Consider the following 21525-nt stretch of genomic DNA (forward strand, 5'->3'; position numbering starts at 1 on the left):
ATTCATAAATGACACAAATTTTGTTACGCGTACGTCCTTGATTAATATGTACAAACATATTTTTTTATTTATTTTTCTACATAAATTATGATCGTTGAAGCCAAAAAATGCAGTTTCTATTTTTTATATTTCTTTCCATATTTTAGCTTTTTAAGTTTATATTACACTTACATATTTATCCGGGTCTTACTTTATGTATACGTATAACTTATACGTGTGTATATATATATATATATATATATATATATATATAGCAATCTGTAATCAGAATCATTCACGGTTGATCGAGCTTTCTAATTTTACAGTATAGAAAGGCTTTGCTGTATACTTTCGAGGCGATTTTCTATAGCCTCCAATCAAGTCGCTCGTTCATCCGGCACTTCGCGTACATCCGTATTTACGTACCATGTATAGGTATATACCTAGTTACACTGCGCACATGTGTTACATATAGTCTATAATAATGATTAAATAGTTCATCATAACTGACGCTGAACGTGAGTTGGAAGCCAATTTATTTCTGTACCTACGGTCGTAACTAATGAGGCGCGAAAGAAAAATTGGGCAGGCTATCAAGCCACTGTAATTCATCTATCTATAAAGAATTCTTCACCTCACGTGAATTTTTTGCTAACTGTAGTATAATAAGGCATATAGGTATATCTATCTATATCATATGTTGTAAGTTATATCGAACACGCAACTCGTTTTACGTAACGTGTCCTATATGTCGTGCGTATGTTAGAGCTTGTATTACTGTTCGCAGAAGAGAAAAATGCAGAGAGCTGTTATGTGTGTGAGATCTCGAAAGCAAAACGTTGAACAGTTTTTTTTTTTCCCCCATCCTTTTTGTCTAAACTCGCTAGCAGCTGCACGGCATTTATTTTTATCCTATATGTATGTTTTGTATTTTCACACACACACGCGCACACACACACACAAGCTGTAGCGTTTGAATGCAATTTATTTCAATGCGTTTTAGTTATATTCAGTTTTTATTGTGCAACAGCGCGTGATTCAAGTTTAAGTACCTACTGATATTGAGTTTTCGTATCGTTTATGCAACAATAATATCATGAAGAACATTTTGTTTGCCTATTTACAGGAAAAATTGATCTGGAGGAACTGATCAGAGCTTTTAAAGACTTGGGCGTTGATATGGATCGAACAGAAGCGACTAAATTATTGCAGAGGTAAGTTGTGAGATTTTTTTTTTCCTTATTATAAATTTAATTTTAAACATAATTCTTTTGCACGATAATAATTTCAAACAACGTTTGAACAGGAACAATTTGGGCAACGTCATTAATCCTTTATCTTTTGTATAATACGTCTATGTAAATTATTACGAATTTATTTCTTCGAATTATGGACGTACAGCATTTGTCAGGTTTCTCTTAATCGTCTACTTATCTTTATTCCATGCATTTTTATGTCTCGTTGTCACAAAAACACAATATTTCACTCGCGCACATTAATTTGTTGATGAAGTATACATATACTTATTCGACGTGCATACATTATTATTTTACATGTCGGTGCGATAATTGTTTGAAAACTATAAATACCGGCAAGCGGAAAAAAATATTATCAGTTACATTTCTGCAGGAGGTAAAACTCCTGCGGGGGCAACTTGAGCAAACTTGGAATGTGTAAAATTATTATCTTTTCTTCAAATATTATAGTATACTTATGCTTACACCTAATACAGTTTTTATCAAAAAGAAAGTGTAACGTTCTTCTTTTTTTTTTGATACCCTGCAGGATGGACCAGGATGGAAGCTTAAATATCAGTTTCGACGAATGGCGTGATTTTCTCCTTTACGCACCGACTAACGACATTCACGAGTTGATCCGCTACTGGCGACACTCGACCGTGAGTTATTTTTCCTATGCAATACTTCCTCGCAAATAACAACATGTACGCATCGCTCAGGATCAAACGTTATTACAACTAATCATACAAAAGCACACGATGACACATCGAATTCCGCATGTATGAAAAAAATAAGTCGAAAATGCTCGACAGTTCGTAATCTAACGTTACATACGTACCTACATACGTTAAAAAACTTCTTGTCCGTATATTTAATTTCCTAATTGTTTTACTTCCGAAGAAAGTATAACCGTAAAACTGGTCGGACATCGACTGGTTCGCATCACAATACCTATACTATGCAAGCACACGCGCTCGAAGCCATCCATATGCGTCGATACGTAACACAGAGAGGCAGAGCGAAAGTCCAACCGCGCAGGTCAAGTCGTTCATCGAGGGTCTCCGATTGGTCGGCGAGAAAGGCTCGACGGTGTGACGTAGATGGAAGCGTGTGTCAGAAAGCGACCTTGATAGTGTCACAATCAGCTGTTGGCGCTGCCGCCGGAGTCTCGGCTTGGTGGAGGTGGAGGTGGAGGAGGGACGCCAGGCGATGATAGCGTTGATAGCTGGAGTGGGCGAGGCGCCTCGACGTCGACGTCGCGGCGTCGGCGTTGAGCCTGCGCAAGGTTGACTCGGGAAGCCCCCTGCTGGAGCCGCTGGAACTTCCTTATAACGCTTTCGAGAATCTTCCATCTCGCTTCTCGCGGCTCAGTTATCGCTTCGAACTCGCGGTGCAGGCTTAAATCTACCTATAGTATAAATTCGTCAATACGTGTTAATTCGGCCTTCTTATTCGCACACTATGGACTCAATTGCACGGCACTAAGTGCTTGTTGCAGTTTCGCAATAAATCGCGATATACTTGAAGCTCTCCGCTGCTGCATTAACTCCGACGATATTCCCCATTACCGCTGCCTATTATCATAATTTATATTATGAAAATAACCGACGATTCTAATGGCTCGTCGACGGTAAATTATAAATATTATCCGCGCGAGTTGCGGTATGTCTTTTGTTACGTTTTGTTTTTCTTTCGTTGTAGACTTATTTTTTCTGTCCAGCTGTCTGTAAACGTATTTTTGCTGTTCTTTTTATTCTTTTGCTTTGGGAACAGAAAAATCAAGAGAAACACAATTTTCTTTCTATTTTATAATTATCGTATACACTTATGCAAATTTTCAACTGCTGGATTCATGTCTGTTTTCTTAATTATCACTCTATACATATTATATATACGTATGTGTATAGCTATTCGAAATTCGTCATATCCTGTACTCCGATATTTAAGAATCAGCTTATCGGACAATTTTTTTTCACGATCCGATCCCAACGATAAGATATCACGAGGAAGTAATGCTTATCTGCAGTCTGCAAAAATTTCAAACACTTTTATAAGTATACTCCGTGTAACAATACGTATATCGGCGCTAATAGATCGTGTTATCAGTTACCAGAGTATAATAATTCAGAAATACACGTACCTGTTATACGGCTTAACTTTCTAAACATTCTTCTGCGGTACGTTCACCATTTTCTCTTCGTTACAGCTTTTTAATTAATCCTCGAATGTAATGACGTTCGTGTTAGTGCGTTTGCGATGGACCTTGATCGTTCCGATTCGGTTCGTGTTACACATGAAATCGAGAGTCGACGGTTTGAGAAATCATACGGGTTGTGAAATTCACGCGGCCGATAAAACTCCCGGTTACGTTGTAATAACCAAATTTAACGACCACGATGCGCAATACATATCGGCTTGTACGTTTACATCTATATTGTACAATGTCTATATCACACACTGTGCGCATACAACTATGGGTACATAATATACACTACATTATTATAAACAACACATTCATGAATCCAGTTAGAGCTGGATGACTGCTTGGCGACAGTTTAACGCTCAAAACACCCACGGCTTGAAGCTTCGTACGCATCATGCGACAACCTATCCTGCTGCATGCGATAGCTGCACAATTCTGCACCCGTTCACATATGTATAACGTACCTGAAATGTGTTCCAACGATCGATTGCTGTCGCTGCATGGTGTGCATGGCCATTGCAAGACATAGCGAAGGCCACGCCGTTCGCCGCTCTACTCGTTCCACATTGCACCCACCCTTGTACATATATGCACATTGTACATGTGCATGCATGTGCATACATAGGGTGGACTGCAGGTGTCGAACTGGCTCTCTGGAATGCGAGTTCCGCCTTGAGGAACTCTCGAGTCTTCGTCATCGTCCTTATTTCCAAACCCAACCGGTGAATCGGATCTCAGAGATTTTCCACTGTTTCTCTTTACCTGCCATGATTTAAAATCTTATTGCATAATTTAATCCTTCATTCATTGTATTACATTGCAATTCCTTTCCGCCGTAGATTCTCTAGCAATAAATTTCAATTCATTCGTTTTATGTTTATTGTACACACATGCACACGATCCGATTGTGATAACACTGATTAAACGCTGACTCGGGATACATGTATTTTTTAAATTTTATTATTTTTTTTTTATCCTTCACGCCCCTCTGAAAGCCAACAGTCTGCACTGATAAGATTCGACTCACTTTGTTCTCCGTATACGGCATTAGCTTTCTTGAAGACTTTGATCTCCGGGTATTTTGCAATAATTACGCTGTATGTAATAAAAACACCACCCCGTCAACTACGACAGATAAAAAAATTCGCGTAGGGCGATTAAAGAGCGAGTTCAACGACGTGTACACGCATATCTAGAATCACAAAAAGGGGAGGCAAATTAGTAATGTAATTGATTATGGTATTTTATAGGTCGCCATGAGACTTTACTGACTGGTTAAATGTACACACTGCATCTGCGACAGTTGCGTCTGACGAAAAACGTTTAGAGAGTGTCGCCGAGAATAGATCAGGCTGCAAATTCGCGTCAAATTTAGCTCTGCGATACAAGTAACTATGTGTTTACACAAACGATCGCCGATTCGGTGTCTAAGACACTATTCGAAATACACACGGTTGCAGACTAAATCCACTCGCAAACAATTTACTTATCCTGTTATCGTATATGTGGTTACGTTTTTATAATATCTTCATCTCTGTGCAGTCGAGATATTCATTCACGTTTTTGCGGCACGAATTTTGCGAAAACAAGCGACTTTCATTTATCGCACCGACGCAACTTTCATCCCGATTCATGATAAATTCGTTGCGTTACAACTAAGGTATTAACCCTTGTGAGTCACACGCTATTTTTCTGAGTCAACGTTTATAATAACATAGTGTTCTACGGTTTTTGGAGTCGCTGATTATGAATCTGAAATCAAATTTCAACAATTCAAGATGGCTCATTCAATATGGTGGACGAAAATTTCAAACTTGATCGAATACGGTCACAAAACTCTATGCAGGGGTTTTCGAGGCCGCTGATTGGATTCGCCACATTGAATTTTCAAAATCCGATTTCAGATTCGTAATCAGGGACCCCAAAAACCGTTGGATAGAGTATTTCCATCGGATTCGATTGAAATCGAAATTTTCGTCGGCCATATTGGATTCGCCATCTTGAATTTTGAAAATCCGATATCAGATTCGTAATCAGCGATCCCAAAAACTTACAATTTATGTAAACATGTACACGTGTAGAGATGTAACTTTCTCGGAGATGAATTATTCTTTTAATTTTAACAATAATAATTTACATTACATCGCAAGAATTACTCTCGTGTATTGAAAACCTAATAGCATTCTATCAGACTTACTTTACCACTATGATGCAAAAGGCTTAATTCGGCATTCAACGATACGATCCTGACATTTATTTATTTATATAACGTACTTGCGTTAATCGGAAGCGAGCTTGAGTTTAAATGTGTGCGGTAAAGAATACGATTGAATTCGAATGATGTCGAAATTCTTGGAAGTGTTTCGTCAGCCGCGCATTGGACTCCTCACGATCAGACTTGACGTCACTTTCACTGCGAACGCTCTAAAGCATTCAGCTATGTACGGTAGTTGCAGCAAACTGGTATCCTCCGACAGTGCACATATGCAACCATCCATAGTGTTGTATTGTTATTGTCAGAGTGCAGCGTAAGCGATAAGGCTGTACATTGGCGAATTGCACCAAAGGCCAAACCAGACCGCGCAGAGACAGCTTATGTTGTAAACGATTTTATAATGTGCCGCATATCTCGAGTTACCGAATGAGAAACGCAAGCTTTTTACGTATCGTTTCTGAAACTAGATCGGATGACTGGTATAATGGTTGCGATTGTCGGCTAGTAGGTCGACCGCGATTAGTAAACAAAAGAAAATAAAATCAGTTCTCAGAACAAAAGGCCCTGTTAAGAGTTAAGACACGGACGTTCATTCACTGCCAAACAGAATTTGAAGAAAAAGAATCACACAAGAATCGCTCCAAAACTGAAGGTTTCCTCTAAATTTACCCTCAAGCAGTCAGTTTTTCTCCTAAAACCATCGTATTTTTGCTAGTCAGTTACTTTTTTTTCCATAAACTAAAACGGACTGAATAAATCAATTTGACGCTTGAGGAAAATGTTTACACATCCAACTTAACATAGGAATAAAATAATATACATTGAATCGGAAAACTTTACTTATACTTAATTAATCTTAATCTCAAATTATTTTGTTCCTACATTTAGTTGGAAATACGAATATTGTTTTCAAGCATGAAATTGATTTTTTCAGTAAATTTGAGTTTATGAAAAAAATAACAATAATAATAATTGAACAACATCGAAAATTACAATGTATGTTACATCAAAACATTCAATGGCTTTCCGGGCGCGTCTAATATTATTCGAAAATTTGTATGCTTTCAAGAGAATTTTTTTTCTCTAATTTCAACATACTTTTGGAGTGCAATCGAAAAAATTTCAAAACCATCAAAACAACATCTAACTTTTCTCTATTTGGTTAGCACTATGGAAAAATATTGGAACTCTAATACCCCCCCAATTTTACGCAGCTTTCACTTATTTCTCCCAAAATTCAGTTTCAAGGAACCCACAAACAATGAGCATGCTTGTACCCGTCTTGAATTCAGTCCCAAGAAAACGGGTACTCGTAGCGTCGGCTGGTCGGTAACCCGAAGCGAACATTGAGTCGTGTGTACAAGTGCCAATGGTTCGAAGAAATTCGGTACCCCAACTAACTTGACCCTGAAGTTGCGTACAGTTTGTCGAGTTCGGCAGTCCGATGCACGGAAAAATTGCAGGCATATTCAAATCACGATCCAGCCAAATAAACAACGATGATGCATACACACATGGTGTCGATGACGCGGATGAATCTCCAAATCAGATAGCGCAAGAAGTTTCATAATTGTTTTGTAAACCGCCGTTTGTCGCAATGCTCGTATTTTCAAAAATGTTCAGCACCGAGTGCGACACGTGCGGTGTGTAATGAGATCGATCGTTGAACATGAGCAATTAACTTACGCCTGCGTGTTTTTACATCTATGTACTTTATTTTTTCTTATGGTTTTTTTTTTTTTTTTTTATTATTCTTAAACCTACTTTTCATATTTTGCCAACAACGTGTAAATATTTACCATATGGATGTATGAAATCGGCTTTTGATATCGTTCGTGAACTTGTTACTTGACCGCGACGGCTTGCGATAATACCTTTGGCCTGGACTTTGTCGACGCTTTCAGCGGTCACGTCATCTACGCGTTTACAGTTTCTTCGGTACATTTCCTGGTTTACGTTGCCTGCAATCAAGGGGAATGGAAAACACTCGTTCAGAAGGCTTGCCGCCGAACTTGTGTACTCTTGTAATACCTACCTAACTTATTTTGTCTTCCGGGAATTTTTCGACCGTCCTGCGAAAGTACAATGCATTTTTCAACTCGAATAGTAACTGATTTTCAAAGAAAAAAAAGAGTTTTCTTTTGTATAAACGGTCTTCCTCTGCGGTCGGAGGCTAGATTTTGTTCCAAGTAAAAGTTACATACATATTCGGGACTCTACGTACCGTAATTCTTACGTTCGGTTTATCTAACTACAGTAAGAAAAAAAAAAAAAACTCTGAAGCAAGAAGTTGAGTAACACAAAAAATAAAGAAACCACAGATCGAAAATACTGTCTGTTCGTAAAAACAACACAACACGTTCCTGATTTACGCATCAGATGTAGACGAGAGACGGGCAAAATGGGCCCTTTATTCAATGAAATGGGATTTAAAAAAATGCCACTTGAAGTGTATTTCCAGGCCAAAAATAACAACAAACGCGTCGTTGAAATGGGTCTAACGTTATTCTTCGATTAGTGGGCCCGTTTTGTCCGCCTATCTCCTGTATGTGATTTTACATACTTCACAAATATGTGTATCAAGTACATTATAAATTCTCCTCGTGACCTGTCGTTGTCATCCCCTAATCCGCAATTCGCAATCTTAATTGAATCATTAGCCCCGCTAGAGCTGGTATACTTATCCCGACTTATCCGGTCCGAACCAACCGTAAATCTGAACCAATTTAGGTTATCGTCGCTGAGTTGAGTAGGAAACCACAATAACAGGTTACATGTTATCATATGTGATGTAATCAAGTTTTTCCGAATCCATAATAACATCCGAATTATAAACTCGTTAAAGAGTCTAAGTAAATGAAATACGAAAAAAAAAAAAATGGAAGACTATTCGATGATGTTGCGGCATCACAACAGGAAAATCGTACATCGGTAGATGCTGCAGTGGAAAATTAAAGACTATCTACATATTTTTATACTCCGTGACGCTGCAGTTTTTTTTTATATTAGTATTCGTGACGTCAACTGACGCCGAGACCCAAAACCATCGGTGAGATCGAAGCTTGGATGGAATAACAACGAGTGCTCAACTCAAATTACCAAGAACTGATCAACGTCGAGTCATCCAACCACGATACGCATCGTACATCCGAAGGATCTCACACTCGTTTACCCCCCTTCTCCTTATCACGTATCGCGTATACCGTTTGCACACATGTATCATGTATAAAGTATGCGGTATACATACCGGGAATTTCCAGACGGCTCGCGGCTCTACGCGGAACGCGTCACGGTTATCCCTTCCCTGCATATATAGCCCAGTCAGAATGTACAGCATAAAAATAAAAATAAACCAGAAACTGCAATTTCTAGATACCAAAATTTTCTTTTCCTAATCTTTGGGGTGGGGGGTTAGTCTAAATCCCGAATTTCTCACAGAGACTACATTAGCTTCGTCCGCCGTGTTGAATTTATAGTTTAAATCGCAAAGTATCGATCGTAGACAAAAAACTATCATTCCCAAAGTTGTAGAGACATTAATTTCCCACAAGTTTAGTCCCCCGCCATTTTTAGTAAAACGTTAAAAATGACCGAGTTATTTGACCGGAAACGAATTCCCTCCAAAATTCAAAATGGCGACCGAAGCTAACGGGAAATGTGATGGAAATTCTGGGTTTAAACCAAGTATAATACCGACGGTTGGAAGAAGAAAACCTCGGTTAGAAAAATTGCAATTTTAAAACTCACACTTCGAACTGGAACTGAACAAGCAGCGGAGGCAGAGAAGGCCGGGTACGTCGAGTTATCGCTGGATTAAAGTGGCGGTGCAGTGACGCGATTGGCTGCTGCCCTCCTCCCCCTCCTCGAGCCTTTCGAACGTTCGCTCGCTGCCTTTTGAACGGAACGGAACGCAACGTAACGAATCCCCAGTCTGCGTCCTCCTCAGTCTGGTATTCGACTCCCTTGTAGCCGGCTCGGGTCGCGTTCGTCATCCTCCACGTGCACGTTCGGAACGTAACGTTCGTTTCGTCGTCGTTGTCGCGTTGTAAAGAATCAGTGCCTTCGCGAGCACCTGTTATCATCGTCATGTTGGAACAGGAGAACGTCGTTGGATCCGGTTGCGATGTCTGCGGTGAATTTCTGATAGTTTATCGCGAGCTTATACAAAAAGTAAGTCTTCCCGCCAGAATTTAAAAAAATTGAAAAATGATCGGGAATTTTTACGATTTAATATACAGAGCACGTAATTTTATCGTTCGAGGAATTATGAAGAAACTGTCGGGCTTGGCGGGAGGTTTAATTTTTATACAGCACAGTATCGTCGCTTCTTACAACATCGTGGTTGTACACACCTATCGGGTACACGCTTGCGAAAGAAATGTTGCCGCAATAATTCAGAGTGTCACTGTACGTACGTTACACCTACACATGTGTGTGTGTCTCCATCTCGATGAAAGGAAAGACTGCAAAACGAAAAGTGAGAGTGATGATTTTTTCCTCGTTGTGCAGCCTCGGTCGATTACCGGAAATAACTCGACGAATAACTGTACCGGGAAAAATTATATCCTCAAGTTGTCCCTCTCGCGTCTACTGTATTTTATTTTACGTTCTTTTTCATCGGTTTCGTGGATTTCCGTTCAATTTTGAAAACCTGAAGAAATTTAGAACAGCGATCGTTGTACACAGCATGAATTTCATTCTGGATTTTCAATCCGAGCCTCGGACGAACATTCGCGAAAATTTAGATAACATTAAGGTATTATATATACAACACCGTTGTACAAACACAACCGTCTATCTGGAATAATGATTCCAAAGTTGGAAATTCCTCTGGATTCCTATCGATGTATATGTATGTCTATACATATATCGGTGATATCAGCTTATCGTTGTGTGCACGATAAAATCTTGGTTATACGTACTTCGGCCACGCGCTGTCAGAAATTCTCTCAAGAGCAAACAGCGTGGAGCGAGGTATACATACAATGTTACACACGAGTAGAGACCGGAAGTGACTGGCTCCCGATTCGGCCTCGCGCCGTGTGTTCTCTTTTCTCGTTCAAAGGCCGAAGCGCTTCGTCACACAGAATTTCTGAAAGTCGAATTACCATTAGACGCTAATGATCGTAATCGGTAGTCGACATTGGAGACCCTTGGGTCATATCTCTGCTGCGCCTCGATGCATCAGAACTGCTGGCTAAAGGCCACCGACGGATCGCTGCGACGCTTTTGGCTCCTTCGAGACCGCTTTATTCTTTCGCGATCTAATTAGAAGCATCGAGTAGCGCGTCTCGCTGAGAAGGGAAGACGAATCGTCTTCGGTCCGCGTTTTTCCTACTTTTTGTATCTTCGTCTTGTGTCGCGAAAAAAGTTATCGCCGTCATGGATACCCTCGACAATATCGACAGTGACCTATTAATTGAACTATATGTCAAGTTAAGTACATCCGACACGTGTGCATGCAGGTTGATTAACTTTGGTGTTCCACGCTTCAAGTCACTGTTCGATGTTTTATGAGACTGAAGTTGGTAACGTTAACGTAACGAAAAATTACTATTCTTCGAGTTTACAGTGAATTTCAAGTCGTTAAGTTTTCGAAATATGAATACGTTCTGCCTTGTTATGATTTAGACTACTTTAGACATCGCTGCAATTGCGAAATATTGGTTTTTCCGAAACGTTCATCGTCACGATAACGTTACTTACTTCCGTCTGTTCATATTTTTCCCAATCGTGTTTAGTGCCACTTCTTGTAGCGACTCTGGTGTAGCAATGAATAATTAATAACGCTTCAATGTATCGTTGACGGTTTACGCAAAACAAAACATAGGCTGATTAGCTTCTGATTGCTGTTGTACGGTATTTGAATAATTGTGATCATTACGTATATTTATGCAGCAGTTGGGAGAATGTCGACGATTGTAGAAACGAGGTTGAAGTTATTAACGTTATCGTAACGATACATTGTGGGGGGAAAATCAGTGTTTTATTAATTTTACAATCATTTTTAAGGAACGTAAGATTTCGAAACGTGGATATGTTTTGTTTTACTACGGTTTACCGAACTTCAGACAATTCGAAAATCGCGAAATAACGGTTTTACCTCAGCGTGAATCGTTACCAACTTCAATATGATCTCTATAGAAAGACTGCAAGAATTTTAGAACTCTTATAAATACGTGTGTACTTTATTCTCTGATTTCGGCGTTAAAAAGCGATTATTTTTATCGCCAGTCGAGTCTTTCTATCTGTATAATGATCGCGTGTACGTTACTAATGCTATAATGTACGATCTACGGTCAAGTTGTACGATTTTCTGTATATTACATCAATATGAACTTTGTAGAGGTTTCTTCCACCGTGCCTCGTTTTTATACCGAATGGACGGAAAATCAGAAGCTGACTATGCCCCGTATAACGGTTAAACTTATGTGTAATCCACGTCCGGTACATTTGTTGGGTGAAAGTTATTACACGGACTTTCAACATTTCGACAAACTTGATATTATACATACGAGCTTTCATTCCGGTGTACCGATGGTTCAGGTACGAAAAAATTGCTGAGCATGTACAGGATCATCGTTGTGGTCGAAAGTTTTGGCAAATATTCGTCGCGTTTTGCTATCATATACATTTGAGTATATTTATTTATCCGGTTACGTGGGACACAAATGAATCTTAAACGGGCAATGCGAATCTATATTTAAAGAAGACGGTGTGTGTACACAAAGGTAATCTCTCTTGCAAATAACCGATCGATAACTACTTATTGCCGTTTGTACCGAATTAGATCCAATTAAAGGGACCTTGACGAACGACGACTGCGCAAACGGTTCGTTTCGGCGTCTAGACAGACTTCTGACTCGTTGGATCTAACGTTTGTTATTATAAAAGATATCGAGTTATGCCTCGAGGTTTGTCATGCGCGCGTTTTACGACTATGGAATAAACAAACTCGGCATTCAGAGTATAATAGGGATTATTTAACTTGGTGCTCTGGAAGCAATTTGCACAATATGCAGTGCAAAGACACCGCACACGGGGATAAAATTGTTTCGAGGTAAATGGAAATATGTCGACGTTCTTTTATACCTGTGATTGTATCTTAGTCATTTACATCGTGTTATAATTAATTAGAAAACTTGCAAGGAAGTACGCTCTTTTTTCATCTTCGTATGGAAAAAAGAATATGTAAACATCTGCTGGTGGGATGGGGTCGAAATTCCGAATTTCCAAAAAGTTCCGTAAGCGTCAAATGCCGAATTTTTCGGCTGTGAAACTTGAAGTAAATAAATAAAACTTTGTAGAAACATCAAACTTTCCAATGGTCCGAAACACGACGCTCAAGTTTCGAAACGAAAAAATAGCGAAAGGGCATAACCCGACGGGTCAAAGTTCCGAAAATGCGAAAATGAGAAAATTTTAAAAGCTGAAACATCGAAATTCCGAATGAACGAAGATTTTCAGTTTCGTGAATTTCTGACTTGTTGAAATTTCACCACTCTGATCCTCCTTTGTTTTGGAATTTCAATATTTTTACATTCGGAATCCTGGTCATTCTGATTTGGCGCTATCGGAACGTTACTTTTCTTAACTTTGCTCCATCGCAACTTGAATTTTCGGAACTTTGAGCCGTCGGTATTCCGACCATTCGAATCTTTGTTGTTTCTTCAAAGTTTGATTCTTCACTTCGAGTTTCGCCACCAAATAATTCGGAATCAGGCGCTTTCGGAACTTTACAAATCCGGAACTTAACACGGCACGTGAATCCAAGGCACGTGACATCCTCTTACCTTCTCATTCTAAGCTCTGTATAAACCTACACATACATTCGGTTCTAACACCAGTTATACACAAATGCGTGCATATACCTGCATCACTTATGTATACATATAACTCTGACCATGTCAACGACTCCGAGTTTGAACTGGTTCTTATTAGCATTATTACAATACACAAATATACATCTAACGTCATCCTCTTTTGAAACGGGGACGGTAATTTGCACTCGCGCATACTTTATATACTCCTCTTTTTCTTCTTATTTCACATGTAAATTGATATGGTTAAAATGAAGCAGCCGTGAAAAATGATTTACTTTTATACGAACACGTGTCGTCGACGATGACGACGAACGCTTATCGTTGTACGGATCGTCTTTATCATTTTACACGCGCGTTTCGCGACGACGAGTCGGTCCGGTATCAGTCTACAATACCTGCTGATATTATTACTTATGTATACAAATGTCTCGTCGTGCAGGCGGTGGGAGATTTTTTTAACCACCTCAAGACAGACAGCTCTCAGACAAGACGAGCCTTTTACTACGGTAACCAAAACAACGTGTTTTGAAAATCATCAAATTTGTTCTTGACTTTTGCCGCTTTGTTATCGGTTTGCAAATCGGTTGTATTTCAATCTCGCTTTACACATACACACACACGCGCGCGCGTTTATTTATTTTTTCCGGTTTTGTTTTCAAGTACCCGATAAGAAAAAAATAGGAAAAACAAACACAACTCTCGATTGACAATTGCATAAGCGGTGATCGTATTATATACGTATAAGGTATACCTATATATTATATATACCTATATATCTTGTTACAATTGGTATCGGGTGCAGGATTGAATCGCAGTAATGTAGAAAAATATCGGTGTGTATAATTGATTCTCGTTGTTCTAAAATGCCGTGCAATTTCAAATCGAAATATATAAAGCTTAGTTATACTAACATTAAAATCTTGGGTACGATTACAAGACGATTGTGGTTTTGATAATAGTACAATTGAATTATAAGTTATGTTATTTCCTCATGCGCGCAATAACAAACGAAATAGAAATGTATGGGAGTAAAAATCAAATAATCCGTAATTGGACAGTTGTACTTATCGCGCGAATCTTTGAAAAATAATATCGTCTGCGTCTGATTGTTGTATAAAAAATAGTTTGACGTACGCAGCAGTAATTTATTTGAGTTATATAAGATAGATACGCGTATACATATATGTATGTAGAATGTAGATAATTGATATAATTGACTGACGATGGTCAGATTATACTCCTTATACGTACACACGTACAATAATCACGACACTGGAAATTTTATCAAAGTTCGTCTGCTGTTGATGACGCATCAACGAATTCTTTTCTACTACTTGCTGCGCACACGTTTCACTGTTTGTATTGTAATATAACAAATAATAATAATTATACGAATATGTACATTTTACCGAGTATGAGGCATTTCTCAAAGACTTTCTAGCGATTTAAATTAAAGAGGACAAAGGAGGAGGTTGCACAGGTTTTATTTTCTGTCTACGAATCTCGCGATTTCTTTACCAATTCCATTCGTGACATTAAAATATGTACGGAATACTCGAGTCTAGCCAGAGCGTAACGATACGTTACATCTTTGGTTACACGGCTGCTTTCCTTTCTTTTTTTCATTTATTCCTTCCCTTCCACCAACGTTAAAAATAATTTTGATTCTTGGCTTCGTGGCTCGGCTCCTCATTTTGCCATGACCCTGGGGCACTGCCTGGATCTATTTACGAACAAGTTGAAAAGAAATTCGTTTCGTCATGTTTTATATTTCAGATTTTTTCAAGTGCAAATATGTGCGGTCAAAATCGCGCTATCGCTGTACAAGTTGTTTTTTTCTTTTTCTTTCGTCTTTTTTTTTTTTCTCCACTTTTTTCCTTTCAAATCTTATGAAATCGAGGAGGAGGCGAAAATTATGCTCGAGGTCGTCGTGTGGAATCTAGTATAACAACGTACTCGTATATGTCCGGTAAAGACTACTTTCTCAATTCGAAATCGACCTAGAGTTCTCTGCGGTGTTCCGTAACGATAATTCAACGGAATGCCCTTCGCGATTATGTCGTTCATTATTCAATACGGTCCTTGAATTTTTTTTTTGTCACAATTTTGACATTAAAATTATGCCGAACCTTCAACGGATTTTAAAAGGAATGTTAAATTCAGCGGTTTAACCATCCGCAAATTATCGCAGTCACGCGATTCTTTCTTTAAAGGTTTTTAATATTCGATTTCAAAATTTATCTTGCTTTTTTTTTCAATAACAATTTAACAAACGATTCCATTATACGAACACTGATTTAACGATCCAGGAATGCAGGTCAGATGCATACGATACATGTACAGAAATTTGATCAGCTGTGATTCATATCGTCAGTGGGTATAATGAAAAAATAGCAAAATGCGGACATGGTATAATATATAAAAATTTCAGCTCTATCAAAGTCACGAGGCTGCGATTGAGATCGTTGAGGAGAGAGTGAGTGAGAGAGAGTGAGGGGGGGGGGGGGGAGCAACGAGCTGTTGCTCTCTTATCAAGTCGTGCACTCTGTACTCAATGCGTGCAACGACTCTCGCGATATCTCTAATTCCCATATTGAAAATTCCCTCTCACCTCATCCCCGAGATGAATATATCTTTCTCTGTTCCTCGATCTTATCTCCTTTCTCATTCTCTTATATTTAATACAATACGATACGATACGAGCTCTACTACGGCGTTGTACGATCCCACGAATTTGTCGAAAGTTTGAAAAAGAGAATTCTTATACATATCTGGCTGTAAGTATGCGAGGATTAGAAAAGAGGCACAGGGTGTGCTAATTCGCGAAATAGCTTCGCGACAGCTCGGCTGCCACGTGGTTCAGAATGTTGAGTAATCCGCTTCAGGGACGCGTTGGCTTCAAATCTAGTTTCGTCTAGCTCAAACTCGGGACGACGACAGAGACGGACAGATAGATGTATACTTATAGGACAGATAGCGGAAGCGGAAAATGTTGCCTCGTCGCTTTAACCGCGTCACCGTTTGTATTATATATATCAAACGGTTGAAGTTTGATTTTCATTCGATTTATTTAACGGTTTCTGTTATATGTACTATGGTTTAATCCGCTTGGAAGTGGAAAAAAAACGGCGAGACTTTATTCTCTCTCTCAATATCAATGTCTCTGCTAAGTATTTACGTGAAAAAGGAAGCCTGATTGTGAGACAATATTCTGGGACAACCCGGAGTCTGTGTGAGCTTGGGAACGATGCTTATCGCGTAATATGACGCATTTCGTCTTTACGAAATACACGCGTAACTGTACACGCGTGTATATTTCCAGAATGTGATTCACATGTCGGGCGGCTGTTTCTCGCATAGTTCGAACACTCGTGATTATTGTAATATATCTATGTCTCTGACGATGAGAACGAGGAGAATATACGCTTGAATATGCGGTTTTTTCATTGAAAAAAGTTTTAAAAAAATAATAACAGATATAGTTCCAATTTTGTGTTAACGATATTTCAGTTATATTACTGGTAACGGATTACATTGTAAAGTGTGTTTTTTTTCCGTTTCAAGTTCCATGAAATCTCTCAATATGTCCAATGCAGTCACGATTGAGTCAGATGAACAGTTATCTTGACATTGTACCAAGTATTTTAGACTCGCGTTAACGATACTCACTGATTCTTGTCTCGAATTGATGTAATTATCTCATTCTGGAAATTAACTTTGCATATGAACACAGAGCTCGATCCGATGATGACCTCAGCGATTTTAAAGAGAGAAACAAATGATTGTTCGACAAAGCTGTCTGCTTTGAATTTTGACAGCATGCTTTGGGTGAAACGCCGCCGTTTCATCGTAGATAAACTATTAATAATGAATGAGTATTTGAGTGTATCGGAATTTTGGCATTTACTTTGCCTACGTTATCAAATGGATATCGCAGATAGTAAAGTATGGTCACGCCCTATGTTAGTATATGTAAATATCCTGGTGTATTGTCGATAATTCATATGAAATTGAATTAATAATAATTTTTCTTTTGTGGTTATCGTTACAGTACCTCGACATCGGTGAGGATATGGGCGTACCCGATGACTTTACCAAAAGCGAAATGGTCTCGGGTATGTGGTGGAGGCATCTATTGGCTGGTGGAATCGCTGGCGCTGTTTCGCGAACCTGTACGGCACCTCTCGACCGTATTAAAGTATACCTACAGGTAATTAAACGGTGATCGACGATCGTTCATTCTTATATTCTTTGCTCTTAATTGCTGATATTTTGTTATGGCTGAAGCTGAAAACATGGTAATTATTTCGTTGCAAACTTTTGATACTGGTTTATAATAAATATCTGTTTTACACTACCGTTTGTTGATAAACATTCGGAGCTGTGCAATCTCTTACAAAGTCGAATTAATCAGTTCTAAATCTGAGGATCAGTAGACCAGATTTAAAATCAATTACCCAATTTCATTCAATCTTGATTTTTGGACAGTATTTGGTAGTGACTTTAATTAATTCCTCCTTCAAGCGCAAAGCTATAATGGATTGGAAATACAGATTATATTCAAATGCGAGCAATGATAAATTACAAAATCGTGTAGCGAAATCTTCTTCTTTTCAAAACCTCTGTCTCAATTATTGAATGAATATAATACATTGATCGCTGTTTTTTTTTTATAGTCAGTATTATTATTCAAATATAACAGGCAATGAGTGGCATAGATGTTTCTTTACAGGTACATGGAACGAGACAGTGTAACATATCATCCTGTTTCAAACACATGCTGAGAGAAGGTGGTGCGCTAAGTCTCTGGAGAGGGAATGGTATAAATGTACTTAAGATCGGTCCTGAAACTGCACTTAAGTTCATGGCCTATGAACAAATTAAGAGAATGATAAAGGGAGACGATTTTCGAGAACTTAGCATTTACGAAAGATTCATGGCTGGATCCATTGCCGGTGGGGTCAGTCAATCAGCCATATATCCACTCGAGGTACATCGAAATATTGAACTATTTTTCCTCAGCTTCCAACCAGTAAAAGACAATTAATATTAACTAAGAAAAAATAATTGAAGGTACTAAAAACGCGGTTGGCTCTTCGAAAAACAGGGGAATTCACCAGCGTCATAGACGCGATGCAGAAAATTTATAGTTCCGGTGGTCTCAAATGTTTCTATCGAGGATACGTTCCCAATCTCATTGGAATACTGCCGTATGCCGGAATTGATCTGGCTGTTTACGAGGTAAGAAGATAGATAATCTTTGTTACGTAATGAACTATTTCCTTCTTCTTAATTTCACAACGTTGCGCGTATTAGATATATAAAGCTTGTCTTGATATAGTATGGAAAAACAAACATATAATTTTACAGACTCTGAAGAACAGTTACTTACGTACGCATCAGAAAGACGAACATCCGGCATTCTGGCTTCTGCTGCTTTGCGGAACGGCTTCAAGTACGGCTGGTCAAGTCTGTTCGTATCCTCTAGCTCTAGTCAGAACTAGGTTACAAGCTCAAGTAACACCATACAGAACTCCGAATACGATGGTTGCTGTATTTCAAGATATACTTCACCGAGAAGGTTTTCGTGGGCTTTATCGAGGCTTGACGCCTAACTTTTTAAAGGTACGTTGACCAAAATTTGAGTCAATTCAATTTTAACGATGACATTTTTCTTTTCTCGAATATCGACTATACGGATAATTTTTTTCTTTATTTACAGGTTGCTCCTGCAGTATCCATTAGCTATGTTGTATACGAACACTTCAGACAAGCTCTGGGTGTTAACATGACGTGATGAATATATTTATTAGGGGACATTAATTCTATTAAATTATTCTGTAATTATATGATAAAAGTTATGCTAAATCTGCAAGTTAGCATGAAGCAAGCTGCGCAGGCAGGCCTGCACGCTACTTCGCCTTTCCTTCCTTTGACTAAAGCAGCTTATTTCTTACTGAACTCGTCATAAATGTTATAAATTATTTGCTATTTAAAAGTTTGGAAGAAACAAAGAAATTTAAATATAATAAAATACAATCAAAACAATTGATATCGATGCTACAAGAGTTGCCAGAGGGAGAGGAAAGATATTCCAACGTTATCAAGACAGTCCAGGCGGATGGTGCTCTTCCAGTGTAGAGTGGAGTTATCTTAAAAATTGAGGATAACAAAAAGTGGATTAATCGGTAAATTGATTGTTGGATCAAAAATTCAATGATTCGGTTAAATGGAGATACGGGCGTTAATTAAACCAGCAAAAGAATAGGGGGAATATGCTACTTAAAAACCATTCGAAAAAAAAAATCAGTTCAGGATTTTAATTATATGTATATGGACACTTGATGTTGTGATATACTCAGATTTTTTTGCTCCTTCCGATTCAACAAAATTTTGGTGACCTAACGCTATCGTACAGCCACTAGAAATAACGAATTAGTAGCCTAATGATTATTTACAAAATGACATCCCACTGCGTGCCTGCAAAAGAGATCGACTGATTAGGGATTTTTCGAATTCCACATAAATGTATAAATATCAATATTACTCGATACCATTCATACCCTGGTTATAATAACCAATGTTGCGTTAACAAAGTTCTTCTGTATATTGCTATCGTTACGATTGTAGTGGAATGTTTGTATGATGTGATAATATATATATATATATATATGTGTGTGTGATTATATATATATATATATATATATATATGGGACAGATTTTCGTATTACATACTGCAGGCCGATTTGGCCACCTATTATTGTTGGGCAAGTACCAACAGTTGATTAGGTATTTTATATATACGATTTTCTGGCAGTATGAACTGTGAAAGTATAGATGCTTTTAGTGCGGAATATATGTACAGATATTTTAGCTGTATATGGGACTGATGATACACGACTTTAAGCAAGGAACGTTGTGAATCGATTGAATACTTCCAGTAATTTTTCTTTCTATTTATATGTATGTATGTATATTATTATTATTATTATTATTATTATTATTAGCAGCTTCGCACGAAGCATGTAGGTGTACCGTGTAGAGTATATATTACATACAATCTGCGTGACGTCTTTTTCTACGATGAGCAAATGTAATTTATTGGTTTTTATGTTTTTGATTATTATTGTTTATAATAGACTCAGTTCCTTGGAGGCTGCAGGCACCAGTTTTCACTTGTAGTTATAATAAATACTTTATGATATCTCTTATATCTTAAATATTATAAATGTGATTTCCTCTGACAAGCAGGAGAATTGTACTTTGCTGAATAACTAATTCTTCATTCAAATTATTGTTGTTATACATTTTTTCGCTCTATTATTATGATTACTGCTATAAACTATTAATTCTATAACTACTACTACTACAACTAGTACTACTATTACTACTCTTACACCATTACTATTGCCTTCTAACATTGTTAATACTGCTATCGCCACTGTTACTATTCCTTGCATTGAAATCACACAATAATGTCTTTCGTGATTCATCAACTAAGTGCAGTGTTTAATCAATTACTTACCACAATAATTTCAGTTGTATTCTGTATTTCAATGGTCAACTGTGACGCAGTATTACCTACACTAACAATAAGTATTAAGCTGTAATTTTTTTTTTCTTTCGTTTACTTTCCGTCTTCGACGCTAGCATGCTTCGGATTTCCCGTTACATTATAGAATTGAAGTAAAAGAGTGAAAAAATAAAAACAAAATTACTGATTATGTGTCTTGTGATATTATTGTAATCTCAACATTTTATTCCTTCACTTATCATAAAACAGTGTTCGGACCGAAAAAATCAAGTTTCAGGTTTGAATCTGTACGCATAATCTGAAAAACAACACCGCGTATATGTATAGAATTCTGTAATGCCGACTCGTGTATCAATTTTTTTATTACCATACGCTTTATTTTTTTCTTATACATAATACATATGAAAATTACATTACTTGCTTGTAAAATAAAAAAAAAAAACGTTCCATCAACCAATCAATCACAGCCACCTCTACAGTCGTTACATAATAGAATCAAAGTTCACAGTCTTTTCATTTCTGTACTTCTAATT

At 38.0% G+C, this 21525-nt stretch overlaps 2 protein-coding genes across 8 annotated transcripts in view; one reads left to right on the plus strand and one right to left on the minus strand.

The window, feature by feature from the left end:
* LOC124212379 (uncharacterized) overlaps positions 1-9376 on the minus strand; it is an 18731-nt gene extending 9355 nt beyond the window's left edge. The window contains exons 1-5 of one of the 4 annotated variants that reach the window (XR_011176406.1): positions 8883-9376; positions 7671-7707; positions 7435-7596; positions 3885-4182; positions 2056-3244 (exon numbers count right to left, since the gene is read on the minus strand). Coding sequence is in view for 1 of the 4 variants with exons in the window: in XM_069133562.1 (XP_068989663.1) it covers positions 4578-4612; positions 7435-7596; positions 7671-7707; positions 8883-8972 (324 nt within the window). In the remaining 3 variants the exon portion in view is untranslated. The other 3 variants (XM_069133562.1, XR_011176407.1, XR_006881613.2) reach the window with 3 other exon arrangements.
* Positions 1-21182, plus strand: part of SCaMC (Short Calcium-binding Mitochondrial Carrier) — a 24849-nt gene extending 3667 nt beyond the window's left edge. The window contains exons 3-9 of one of the 4 annotated variants that reach the window (XM_046612304.2): positions 1106-1193; positions 1765-1876; positions 17510-17668; positions 18191-18448; positions 18532-18699; positions 18829-19083; positions 19181-21182. In XM_046612304.2, coding sequence (XP_046468260.1) covers positions 1106-1193; positions 1765-1876; positions 17510-17668; positions 18191-18448; positions 18532-18699; positions 18829-19083; positions 19181-19255 — 1115 coding nt within the window. In that variant the 3' untranslated portion in view covers positions 19256-21182. Of the gene's footprint in view, positions 1-1105; positions 1194-1764; positions 1877-2614; positions 2848-9569; positions 9806-9848; positions 10043-17509; positions 17669-18190; positions 18449-18531; positions 18700-18828; positions 19084-19180 lie in introns of those variants that run through there. The other 3 variants (XM_046612308.2, XM_046612306.2, XM_046612305.2) reach the window with 3 other exon arrangements.
* The last annotated feature ends 343 nt before the right edge of the window (positions 21183-21525 follow it).

The sequence above is a fragment of the Neodiprion pinetum genome, chromosome 2 (genome assembly GCF_021155775.2).
Source record: "Neodiprion pinetum isolate iyNeoPine1 chromosome 2, iyNeoPine1.2, whole genome shotgun sequence".
NCBI classification, from domain to species: Eukaryota; Metazoa; Arthropoda; class Insecta; order Hymenoptera; family Diprionidae; genus Neodiprion; species Neodiprion pinetum.